At 29.6% G+C, this 12,742-nt stretch overlaps 2 protein-coding genes and 1 non-coding gene across 3 annotated transcripts; 2 read left to right on the top strand and 1 right to left on the bottom strand.

The window, feature by feature from the left end:
* The first annotated feature begins 5,251 nt into the window (after positions 1–5,251).
* Trnal-caa lies at positions 5,252–5,369 on the top strand. The gene is made up of 2 exons: positions 5,252–5,289; positions 5,324–5,369. It is a non-coding gene; the product is annotated as a tRNA-Leu (tRNA).
* A 3,980-nt stretch (positions 5,370–9,349) lies between these two features.
* On the top strand, positions 9,350–10,247 carry LOC108557634 (uncharacterized F-box/LRR-repeat protein C02F5.7-like). Its single transcript, XM_017914227.1, has 2 exons — positions 9,350–9,846; positions 9,899–10,247. Exons 1-2 carry the CDS (start codon positions 9,350–9,352, stop codon positions 10,245–10,247), a joined length of 846 nt encoding a protein of 281 aa, XP_017769716.1.
* Positions 10,248–10,494: 247 nt separating this feature from the next.
* On the bottom strand, positions 10,495–12,024 carry LOC108557641 (septum formation protein Maf). The gene is made up of 5 exons (XM_017914237.1): positions 11,886–12,024; positions 11,571–11,684; positions 10,988–11,226; positions 10,781–10,933; positions 10,495–10,714 (listed from the first exon to the last, which is right to left on the bottom strand). Exons 2-5 carry the CDS (start codon positions 11,667–11,669, stop codon positions 10,576–10,578), a joined length of 630 nt encoding a protein of 209 aa, XP_017769726.1. The 5' UTR covers positions 11,670–11,684; positions 11,886–12,024; the 3' UTR covers positions 10,495–10,575.
* Between the last annotated feature and the right edge of the window lie 718 nt (positions 12,025–12,742).

Here is a 12,742-nt window from a genome sequence, read left to right as displayed (position 1 = left end):
AACACTTGTGGATCTGTCACAGAAGTTTGCTTTGTTTGGGATGCCGCTTCTCAGGATTTACGGTTCTATTTAGCCATTAATGACCCACATGTTTCTCAAAAACCAATTTGCCACTGCTGACCATCTTATTACGAAAATATATTTCCAGTCTAAAACCAGAAATTTACTGCCGAAAACCCGGATTTATTATCTTTCGAATTTATTATGACAGACACAACATTCCTAAGGTTCTAACGAATAGTAAGATTGAATTTTCTTTTAAACATATGTTTTAATTAATGAAACCCATGTACAGAAATTGTAAAGGATGTAATATAATCAAAACATATGTTATAGCTTTAGTATCAATTGAAGAGCATCAAGCAGCGTTTCTAAACCTATTTATTGCGCAAAACAACATATTTGTACTGCGACCTAATAGCTAACAGTTTCTCATCAATTCCTAGACAAATGTTTTCGCGTCTAGCTTAGATCATGTTAATGCTGGACACCACTGCCACTATCCTCGTAGGCCCTCTGCAGCCTCCGCTTGTCGTCTTCTTTGCTTAGTACGCCGCTACAATATCCCAGCTCTAGATACGTAGTATTCGGCATTTCACTGATAAAATTTTCTGGCTCTAGCAATTCTGCCTCCGCGTCGTGCTTCCAATCCATCTGTAGCACCTAAAAAGCGTGTGCCCATGGCTATCGTCCTCCTCACAGTACCAGCACCTTTCGTCTTCCTTCTTTGCGATAAAGTGCAGGTACTTGCCAAAGCATCCATGACCAAACAGCGCCTGGCTCAGGTGAAATGATGTTTCACCGTGCTTTCTGCTTAACCAAGGCTCTATTTGTGGGATTAGGCGCCGAGTCCAGGCTCTTTTCTCCGACCTGTGATCGTCTAGCTTATCTATAGTAACCAAAAAGCGTCCATAGCAACCCCAAAGTATCAATAGCAATAGTAAAACGTCTATAGCACCTGCAAAACGATGTGCTTATAGTAAATATGAAATGTTATTAACAATTAATAAATATTAATAATACATTTATGAAAAGTTAATAGAAATCGTGAAAATGTGATTTTTAATAAGACACTAACATTCAAGAATGTAATCATTAACATTCTTTATATAATTAACATGTGTTACTTTAAATATTAGACTAAAACAATATTTCCTATTATTACAGAAAAGTTCTATATAATTTAAAGCTTTTCTCGAGTTAATTGTAAATGAAGAATATTGTAAGTATGAAATTCTCAAGTAATCCAGCGTGAAATTAATCATCGTTCGTGTAGAGATTAAATTTATAATGAAATATTACCACTCGAAATAAACATTTTCTTCGTCTCGTCGCTGATACAGTTGTTGTTAATCAAAATGTATTTTAATAATAATAATAACTAATAATAAATTTGTTATTCTTTCGTATGTAAATATAATAAGAAATAACTTCATTGATATGAATCAAAATTGAAACTCCACCAATTACATTTGTAATTGTACATTCCCACAACCTTATGATTGTTGAGTAAGGTACTACTACTGGTACTATGGAAATGCTAATGATGCCACGCTACACATTACAACTATAATTGAATTAGCAATTTATTCAAATTAATTTTAATTGTTCTGTTAGTTTGTATATGGATGTAATAAAAAAAGAACAAGACATTTGGAATGGCATGAGAAAAAAGCATAGCTTAATTTCATTGCGAATAGAAACAGATTCACACAATAAATATATTTCTTTTGAAATTTAATTACTTCTTATATTTTTTTTTTACTTAATTGCAAAATCATTATTATTAATTAAGCAACAAATTTTAAAATTGAAAGTTTTCTATTGCATATTAACAAATTAAAATATATTTATTTTAATATATGAGATTGAATCAAGTATTTAATTTTCTAATGTATTCTAAATAAAGTGCCGTAAGATGAACATATTTCTTATTTTAATATTCGATGGTGGTCATATTAGTTAGCATTGTAATATATTCAACGGTTATCTGAGCAACGTTTTTCAAGCAAAGACGTGCTTCGGAAATATGATTTTTAAGATAATACAATTAAAATAATATATTAGTTTATAGATGAGCAGGATTGTATTGATACGTAGTACAACAATACCTCGCATAATCCGAGTAATCGTTTCCATCAATATCTGTTTGAAATCGCATAAAAATAAACCGTACAAAAAAGTGACTTGACTTTATACATTTTTAAATTTTTAATCTGGATTATGGTGAATCCGGACAGATTAAAGCTGGACTATGCAAGGTATTGCTGTTTTTTTAAATAATAATTCACGTATTAATAGCATACAAAAGCATAGGTTAATTTCATTGCGAATAGAAACAGATTCACACAATAAATATATATTTTTTTTAATTTAATTACTAAATTTTAAATAATTTACAGGTCATTCAATTTATAAACATTATGTTAATTTAGTTAAAATAATGAAAGAGGGAAATGAGCTTCATTACTTTATTAAATTGTAATCAATATTGATTGATCGTTAATTGTAAACAGTTTCTGTTTGTCGGTCATTTCTGACAATCTTTATTTCGACCGGACGTCGATGTATATATATATTTACAGAATACAAATAAAAATGCGGAATTAAGAGCACACGCTGTACGGTTTAAATAACGATTATAGTGAACTTAATTAAATTTCACTCCACATACGTATATTTACCGATCGTGAAATAGGAAATTGACCAAAGACACGTGGCAATTAAAATAGTACGTTCTATCAATTTCCATCAATGTTTCGTACACAAACCGACATAATGCATTTTCTTATTAATAAAGATGATAGGAAATAAGTTCGAGTTGTTTATTATCGGCTGATAAAGTAAATGAGACAAGTTTTAATTTACTAAGTCAGAGATTCCATCTGAAGCGGAGAAAACGAGTAGGAAGAATTTGTACGTTGTCGTATAAATAAACCATCCATATAAACATGCATCTTTCAAAGAATATTAAAAAATATTAAGATACATTATTTACATACAATCCGATGCGATCATTATTCCATGCACGAGACGAGAAATTAACCATTTCTGTGCACGACACGGAATAAAACAAGTGTTTACAATGACGCCTCGTGTTCATTTTTCGTTTTCCCTTTTCCATCTTTGATTTATTTCTACGGATAAAATGCATCGCCCATTCATTAACGTATTGGAAATTCAACAGTTTATTGTACTCACATTATTTTACATTTCCGTTACATTACATCACACCACAATGAATAACATATATATTTTTATATCAGTTACATTCATTTATCACAAATTAATAATCATAATTAAAAAAAATAATATTAATATTTATGTTACATGTGCATTCTTATTTTTTTTATATAATATTCTACTACTATTTCATCACCAATTTCTATCCACCAATCCACTGGTATCGCCTTCGTTCGTTAAAGAAGAGATTTCAAAAGCCAGTACCAGATATCTTTGGCTGGAGGATCATCCGAATCAACTTGCTGTAAAGCTGAGCAACACAGATGGCAATCTACGTAGACTGAAGCGTTTCCAACCGCACGATATTCCTACTCGTTTCTGATGTAATGTGATGTACTTTGTTTATTATTTGTTTACATTTAATCAGTATAGTTTGGTCATTGAATCAATCTGCGTTATTGTTTAATTCATTTATATTTAGCCAGAATTAAAGCTTATTATTATTTTTCTTTGCATTGTAATAGATTGCTTGTTGTATTAATAAAAAAAACTACTTTGAAATCCTTTAGTCCTGTGGGTATTGCCTACGAACGACCCTACTTATAGTTTATAGGTGTTAGTTTTATACCCTCAAAGTTCCTTTTTTCGAAATAAATCACTCATTCTAAAGACATTATTCTTCTTTGCAAATCCTTACTCAGGTAGAAGTTCCAAAATATTTCATAGATTCTATTTTCTACAGTTATATTTCTTATATATTCGTATATTATTTATTTGGTTTATAAATCTTTCTTAATACAAATAATAATGTGGTTTCACACGTTCTTGAAGTAATAAAAAATATTACTTACCAAAATAAAAATTCTCAAAGTAGTAAAATGCAGATGTTCCTAATTATGAATAGAGCTTATTACAAATTTAGGTTGCGCGCAATAACATATTTTGTTAATTATTTTTTTGTGACGATTTGGAAATATCAACTTACAAATAGATTCAATAAATGATAGGCATGTGTTTGATTGTTGCGAAACCTTGTTTAATATACGTACATAATTGAGTTCGCTTGTTTAGGAAATTCATAACAAATATAACTTGTTGTTTATTCAGCAATGTAATCGTTAACATGAAAACGTATATTGTTTTCCTTCCTCACGAAAATATACTAATTTTCTATTTAAACTTGCTGCGTACGGTAAAATCAAATTACAGTTGTTTTTGTTTTGTTTATACGCGTCTGTACAAAGTTGAAGTTTTATTTTGTTTATAAAATTTTAATTACCGACTTTTTCGGACTATAAAATTCATAGTACGATAAAACGCACCTCAAATTTAGAGACGGTTTATTGAAAAAAATAGTTTAATGTTATCTTCAGACCATATGATGCATCCAAAATTTGAGTTTATTTTTCTAAGTGCAAACGGAATGTTTTCTTCTCTTTACTTAACAGTTTTTATTGTTCCTCTTGTTTTCTCCATTTCTGAACCATTTCATCTGTTGGTGATGGATCAAATTATCTTTCTGCTACTTAATTTCCATATTGTTTTGCATAATTGATCACATTTATTTTATACCTCACGTTATATGTTTATTTTTTCTTTTACGCTCATTTTTTCTAATTTTAGAATATAAATTTTAAAGATTTACCGTGACATATTTTTCGGTCTCTAAGACATACCTTAAATTTAGAGACGATTTATTAAAAAAATATTTTAATGTTACCTTCAAAACATAAGACGAACCAAAATTTGAGTCCATTTTTCTATGTAAAATGATGCGTCTTATAGTCCGAAAAATGGTAATTGTAGAAATTTAAATACAATTTGAAGTGTGAACTTATTACACATTTACTACAACTGGAAAACAATACAAAAATGAACTTTGGATATTTGAGTAATTCATTTAAAAAATACATTTATTAGATAAAAGCTATTGTATCTAGGTCGTAAAAGTATGTAATTGTATCAGTAGTGAGTATACTTTATAGTAATTTGTAGATAAATATTTGTTTATTGAATTATCCAAAAATTCACTTGATACTCAAATCCTTTTACACTAAATATCGTATATGTCAGGATGGCCGAGCGGTCTAAGGCGCCAGACTCAAGGTTATACCTTGCCTGTCAAACAGGTCGGTGAGCGTTCTGGTCCTCAACTGAGGGCGTGGGTTCGAATCCCACTTCTGACAAACTCTTTTTGTTTTATAACATTAAATAATATTAGTAATAAACATTAATTAATTTATAATATTAAGTATTACGACGATTTAATGAATTAAGTAAGAAAACTACTTTTAAAGTAACAAAATGAAATACAGTGGAATCTCGCTTAAGGGGTTTAATCCGTTCTAAAATTTCCGGATTTTTACTGGTATAGTAAAATATATTCAAAAGTACACATATTATGTGTAGCAGACGCATAATTTGAGACTTCTCTTCTCATCGTCACTCGTTATGCGAAACGTTGCTCGTTAAGCGAAATGCTCGTTATGCGAGGTACTTCTTAAGCCAGGTTCCACTATACAAAACATTTAATTATACAACAAATTCTCTATATGTTTTTGTTTATAAAATCAAGAGAATTTAACTAAAATTTAGTTAAAGTTACTTTGAATAATTTTGTTATAAAATAATGTAATTATTTCTTACCTTATAGATTTGTTACGAAAAAAAAATCCTTGGAGATAAACTTGCAAAATTAAAAATAATTTATGATTCACATATGATCAGTACACACACTTTATGTAAAACGAATCAACAAAAACGATCAAAGGCAAATAACAAACTAATTTTATTGGGGCTGATTTCATCCAGTTTATTCCTATTGTTAAAGATCGCGCGCATGCGTTCCTCAAGATTCGAAAGGTGATGACGGCGCGAACTCTCTACAAACACTGTTTATGTTTATATTTGGAAGAAAATGTTTTGCTTATGTGCATTTTGGTAAATTAACAGATGCCCGAAGACGCAGATTAAAAAACGAAAGCCTTTTCTGAACCGTGAGACTGTAAATAAACTGCTGAGACCTATAAATAACTACCGTTTCAATTCAACAACATTATAACTTAACGAGATGTAACTATTCTTGAATGCCTATGGAAAACATACAATGGTATTAATGTATTATACTTTCATTAATTTTTATAAAATTTTAACAAAGCTATCAAAAATATTTAAAACAGATTATTGTATATAGGATTTTATAGAATTATGCAATATGAATGTTGATTTACAGGAAATTCAATGACATTTTGTTGTGTTTTTAATGAAATCTACTTCGTCCTGTTTTTAATAATATCTATTGACATTTACCTTCTTCCTAATACTTTATAAAAAAAACTCCAATTAGTCAATAACGGAAAATCTGTGAACACAAATATTGCGAAAAATAAAAATGTTTATTTTAAAAACAATAAAATATAACAATTAGCACCGGATGAAGATTTAATAAATGATTTTCACTCTTATAAAACGGAAATAATTTAATGGAATATCCTGAACGCTGAATATCCTGTTGATAACCATGCGGAGAGAGAAATCTCCTAATTCGAATGAATTATATAAAAATAAATTGAATTAGTGTAATATTTGTTTTTTTTTATATTTTATTACGAAAACTATATTTATGAATCAGTTTGAAAGTTCAATTGTATAATAATTGTAGTACGTTTCCTTAGTTCATAATTGAAATGAAATTGCCACGGTCCATTCGTTCGTGCACCAGTTCCCAAGACTTTCCCAATAATTCACTCACTCGCAGAGCGCTCATTAATTAACTAAATTAAACAATGAAGATGCTCGCCTTATTGTTGCTTTTTTCTCGTACTAAAATTGGTAGGGAAAAAAATAGAAAGTTTTGCGAAATAATTGTTTTATTTGTCGTGGAGGAACTATAGAAACAACGCTCCAGATCCAGCAACCTCCTTCTTCATTGTGTTTTCAACGTGAAATGAGATTTTTCCCAGTCTCTCATCGATTAACATTATTTTAATGATAATTTTCCTTTCTGTTTGATTTATATAATAACACTTTCGTGCATCTTGTGAATTAGTATTATATTATATATTGAATTTCTCCAGCAACATGTGAAACTTTTTTTTGTACATCTTCTTATTCGTATTTAATCCCAATTTATGAGGCGACATCCAATCTATCAAAGTTAATTCGCTGAGGGCGTGTGGGGAAATCGCGTTGCTTAAGTTACGGTTCAATGTGTAGGAAATGGTGAAAAAAGGCATAGCATGTGCACGCAATGTGTCAAGTAGATGGCAAAAATTGTTGACGTCAAGTTATTTTTACGCAAGAGCTTTTTTTCTGTGCTTTCCGTGGCAGATGCGTGTGTCAACAGATAGAGCGACAAATCATCTTCTGAAATATGAAATCAGCTTTAAAAAATTCTTCAAACGTAACAAGACTATTAAGTTTCATTGGTTTAAAAGTGACTATATGAATTTCATATAGAAATTAATCTGTAACATTTTTTTATATTTTCAAAGATCTTCTAAGCTCTTCCCTATTTTCGGACGATAGGAGGAAACCACTTTATAGATGTATTAGATAATTTTTAGAAAAATTTATATATAAAATATAATTTTTTTGCGTAAATTTAAAAGATATGAACATTTATTATTTAATTTAGACATAATTATTTAAAATAATTGAGAATCAATCAATCATATTCCAATGATGCCGCTAATGATTGTTATTTATTAGATAATTTGACTTATCGTACTGAACGTAATAGACTTCATAATTATGATTATGCTCAGTCGTTTTGCATATTGCATTTATAATGAACCTTAATTTGCTTGAATATAAGTTTGTAATTTTACGGCGCGTGAAGATTAAACAACGGCGAGATGAGACAAACGTCGTAGACAAAGTGTACCGAAACAGATAAATCCAAACTTCCGTGAGCGGAATTTATAGCATGGTAATAAACTTCTTGACGCTACTTCTTGAAGATGAAGATGAGAAAAAAAGAGAATAGGAAACGTTCTACAATTTCCTGTTTAAGCACATCCAAAAATGTACTGCTACCTTGACAAACATCCAGTCGCATACAATGAATTATCAACATTTGTTTGCTGTAATCGCTTGTACTCTTCCGTTAATAATTGAATTTGATGAGGGTAATCCTTGTAAGGCAATGATTTGTGTGTAATGAAGATGTAATTTTCTTGTGAACGCTAACAACTGCACGTACGATTATTTGTTTCGTGAATCACGTCTTCAATGCTAACGTTTTTTTCTATTAACATTTATCAATTCCTAACAAAAGAGTAAATCTGTTTATATCAGTAAAAAAAACATTACTTTTGTAATATTTCCGCTAATGGAAGTTACATAAATTACAATTTCTTTCTTAATTTATTTAAATGATTTATTATATTTCAATATAATTATTTCGAATAAATTTTGCTACTTGTAAAGTATTCTTACTAATCAAAGAATCTCAAAGTAGCAATAGCAAATATAGACATTGTGGTGACATGAGTGAAAAGATATAATGTGTAAATAATTATTTCCGTGAAGCAACGATAATTCAGTAAATGTAAACATATTTTTATTGTAATATTTATAATAAATATGTATATTATTTGTGTGGTGATATAAAATTCATACAAAATATACGTTTATATAAAAGTTCAATAGAATATTTAATATAGGCAACCAAACTTACAAATACAATTTTCATGTTGAAGATGTATTTTCAAGAACGTTTTATTTCTTGAGAAGAGCTATATCATTTAATTCATGTAAAATCAGATTTACTTTTAATTACTTCTCTTATATTTTCTTGTTTGTGAAAGCGTAATAATACAAACTATAAATATAATTACGTTTAGGCTTTGATATTTTCAGAACTTTGAAAAAGTTTCAAGCATTACATGTTGTTTATTTTAATTTTGTAACAAATGGTCAAAGTGTTCAAAAAACTTATTGTATGTATTTATATGATGTATTTTTATATTATTAAAATATAATTGACAATTATTATGAAACAGGGGAAAATCAAGAACTCGTATTTGCAACAAAAGAGTTGTTGTACAGAGAGGTAATTGCAAAATGTTTAAATCAATTTGTTCAAATGTCGATGATAAAACGTCAAAAATTGATTCCTGTGACAGATGTAATAAGAAATGTGATAAATTTACTGTTATTAAAAATGGTAGTGGCTAAAGTGAAACCAATACAGTTTCAAAGATTACGACGGTCGAATAGGAAAACACGCAACAGGAACTACTTGATCTCTGACAATCCAACGCAGCTGAACGATTTGCCAAATGAAGTTTTACTAAAGATATTTTCGTATATCCCAGTTAAAGAACTATTCTACAACATTCGTCCAGTATGCAAACGATACAAAGACCTTGCCATGTCTCCAATTCTATGGAAGTCGATCGAAGTGGAGAACGAAGTGCCAACGACCACCCTCAAGCAGTGGATCAAATCTGCCAAACTTTTGAAATACTTATCACTCAGACATAGGCATGACATTAACAGTTTGGCAGAGGAGGTGTCCAAATGTTGCAAGAATCTAGAATCAATAAAATTACAAAATTGTTGGGGTTCGCGTAGTAATTACCGTCTCCACAGTAACCCGCTCTGCCATCTAGTTACGCGATGTCCGAAATTGTCCAGTTATAACTTCAGCCAAAGCAGGTAGCCTTTCCTGGACTTGCGATACCAATTTAAAATCATAGAAATTTTTTAGACGATTCAGTTCTAGATTCATGTCCTGCAAATTTTTCCGTCTCATATCAAAGGATGATAGACACGGATCGGTGATGAAGAAATGCAATTATACAGGTCCCATGACCCCCAAACAAATGAAAGCCCTGTTTTCTGCGTTGGAAGAATACGAGGTGCACGAAACTGCCACAATTGGAAATGTGAATTTGAATAATCGTTTCAAGCTTCGAGACATCGTGAGATACGTCCAGAATGAACCAAGTCCAAATCGCATCATTAATGAAGTTTGGGAAAATATTAATTACGGCGGGGTGAATGCGCGCGAAGAAGAAAACGCTGCAGATGATTTTGGTATGGATGTGGACATTTGACCATTTCAGAAATCCATCAAATTTTTAGTTACTAAAATCTCAACTTATCAGTTCAATTTAACTCTTAAGTATTAACTAATGAATTCTTGTAAGCTAAATAAATCATTTAATAGTTTCTATTATTATAGTCATAATTTTCAAATTCAGCTATTTAAAACGAATCTAGTTATGTGATAAATATAGGAATACAAATAATTGGAATTTAGTCCTTTAAATATTTATTTATATATTACTTTATATATAATCCATTTATTAAAATAAAATTCGACTAATATTTTATTTTTTTTTGGTTCTAACAGTTGTATTATTTGAGTTAAGTAAACGAAATTTATTCCGATTCGAACATCTTTGTTAGACGCTGAGTAATAGAGCATAATGGTAACCCAATGACGTTGTTGAAATCACCCAAGATTCCCCTAACAAATGATCCACCTAAACCCTGAATGGCATAAGCACCAGCTTTGCCCCTAAAATACAAAAAAAAAACATTCAGTGAATATATATTAATTTACAATTAATTTTCAAAAACAAACATTGGCTCTCCAGTCTCCACATAAGACATGATATCCTCTTCACTGAGTGATCTCATATAGACTGTAGTGGTTTCTACAAATCTCTCGTACTTATTGTTGTGCTTAATTACGACACCTGTGTAGACCATATGCGGAAGACCAGAATTAGCTAATCTAAAATTTGTAGAATTTTAAAATTAATGGCGTTGATTATGCGAATAATTTTACTTCCTGATAAACTGCGCCGCTTCTTCCGGATCTTTCGGTTTTCCATAGAAAATCCCATCACAGGCAACCATCGTGTCCATTCCAATTATAATGTCTGGATGTCGTTCATCATCTTTTAGCCGTTCGTAGACGCTTTGCACTTTACGAAGGGCAGTCTCTTGAACATAGTCGGAAAATGAATACCTAGATTTGTCGAGATCCTCTTCATAATCTGAAGGTATTGTTTCAAATTTTAAACCCTATAAACAATAAAAAAACTCATTAATTTTTACGCTTTAATAAAATGTACTAACAAAATATATTTGTTTACATAAAGAGTATATATTAAATTAAGTAGAAAATAATATTTAACAAAATCAATACCAATAAATAATATGAACTTTGATAACATAACCTACACAATAACAAAAATATTTGTTAAATTCAGTCACAATTATCAGTAAACATGAGATTGTATTTATAACTAAATACAGTTTATAAATTATCTATTTGGACGATTATATTAATAAGCTATATTATTATTTGTGTATAAAAAAAAGTTTTCAGTAAAAATCTAATAAAAATTAAATCAATTCATACTTACAGTTGAATTAAATAATTCTTTGCGTTGTATTGACTGCGTAGCCAATATTATACGCTTTTCACGTAATTTCCTCTTTAGAGGACTAAACATGTTTTTCATCTGTGGAGTTAACGTCTAAAAACAAACAACAATTTGGCATTATGTGTGTGGCCTTGGATCAATCATCCAATAGAAAATCGTGTCTTAGATCAGTCTTAGATTATGTATACGTATTCTGTATACGTATTTGCAAGAATGTAATTTCAACGTTATCATCTATTATTTTTATTTTATGAAATGTAAACAAAGAATGATGATACTAGTAATTGTTCTTACCTTTGCGGCTTTTTGGGACAGGTTAAAGAAGAAAATGCTTTAGTTTTTTTTTTATTATTTGATAATTGCTTATTTATTGGATATATTCAACAGGAAATGCAAGATATGTATGAATGTAGAATTATTGATTTACTCGCAAGCACATGTATATAAGCTACCTCCAGGGCGTTACTTCGAGCAACATTGGTTGCATAAAGTCGTATTTAACCCTTTTATATCTACCAGCAGTTGTATTGAATATATTTGTTGTATAATGTTATTGAAGATTACGTAGTTTCTAATTAATAATTCGTCGTTTAGTAATATGTCTCATCTCTTAATTATGAGTATAGCTTTATTTGTTTTAGTTATCATTTTCTAGAGATTATTTACTAGAGATAAAATGTATGTTAATAGCAATTTATAATTGTACGAATAATGCAAGTCTAAATTTATAATTCGGTTGTAATATTTGTGTTGGTTCTTAACTGGAACTGTTCAATTAATTATATTTACGAATATTAAATAATTAAACTAATCAGTGATTATAAATTTAAATGGAGTACAGATTCAATGAAGGTGTAGAAATGATTAGTGATTAGCCAATGATTATTGACCCATTTTTCGTGCGTGTTTAGGGATGTACTACATTTTGAGATCCAAGTTAAGAACCGGTGCTCCATTGGATGGAATTAAATATGTTTTGTGATTCGAATATTATTTAATAAATAATTTTCACAACATTTATTAAAACAATTTATCTATCATTTCTCCTACAATTTGTTTTATATATATAAATCATTTTTTACATTATAATAATAATAATCAATATAATCATAATATGGAACGTATTACTTATTAGTTAATATAATATAGTA

The sequence above is a fragment of the Nicrophorus vespilloides genome, unplaced genomic scaffold (genome assembly GCF_001412225.1).
Source record: "Nicrophorus vespilloides isolate i.1.1-1 unplaced genomic scaffold, Nicve_v1.0, whole genome shotgun sequence".
In the NCBI taxonomy this organism is placed as follows: domain Eukaryota; kingdom Metazoa; phylum Arthropoda; class Insecta; order Coleoptera; family Silphidae; genus Nicrophorus; species Nicrophorus vespilloides.
The sequence above is the reverse complement of the archived record's forward strand: the minus strand, read 5'-3'. Positions and strand labels throughout refer to the sequence as shown.

What these genes read in the sequence shown, in the direction of transcription:
- LOC108557634 (XM_017914227.1), top strand. Translation starts at nt 9,350, where the DNA reads ATGGTAGTGGCTAAAGTGAAACCAATACAGTTTCAAAGATTACGACGG. An exon ending in TATAACTTCAGCCAAAGCAG is followed by an intron (nt 9,847 to 9,898) that starts GTAGCCTTTCCT and finishes GAAATTTTTTAG; the next exon opens with ACGATTCAGTTCTAGATTCA.
- LOC108557641 (XM_017914237.1), bottom strand. Translation starts at nt 11,669, where the DNA reads ATGAAAAACATGTTTAGTCCTCTAAAGAGGAAATTACGTGAAAAGCGT. An exon ending in AAGAATTATTTAATTCAACT is followed by an intron (nt 11,227 to 11,570) that starts GTAAGTATGAAT and finishes TATTGTTTATAG; the next exon opens with GGTTTAAAATTTGAAACAAT. An exon ending in GTGGAGACTGGAGAGCCAAT is followed by an intron (nt 10,715 to 10,780) that starts GTTTGTTTTTGA and finishes TTTGTATTTTAG; the next exon opens with GGGCAAAGCTGGTGCTTATG.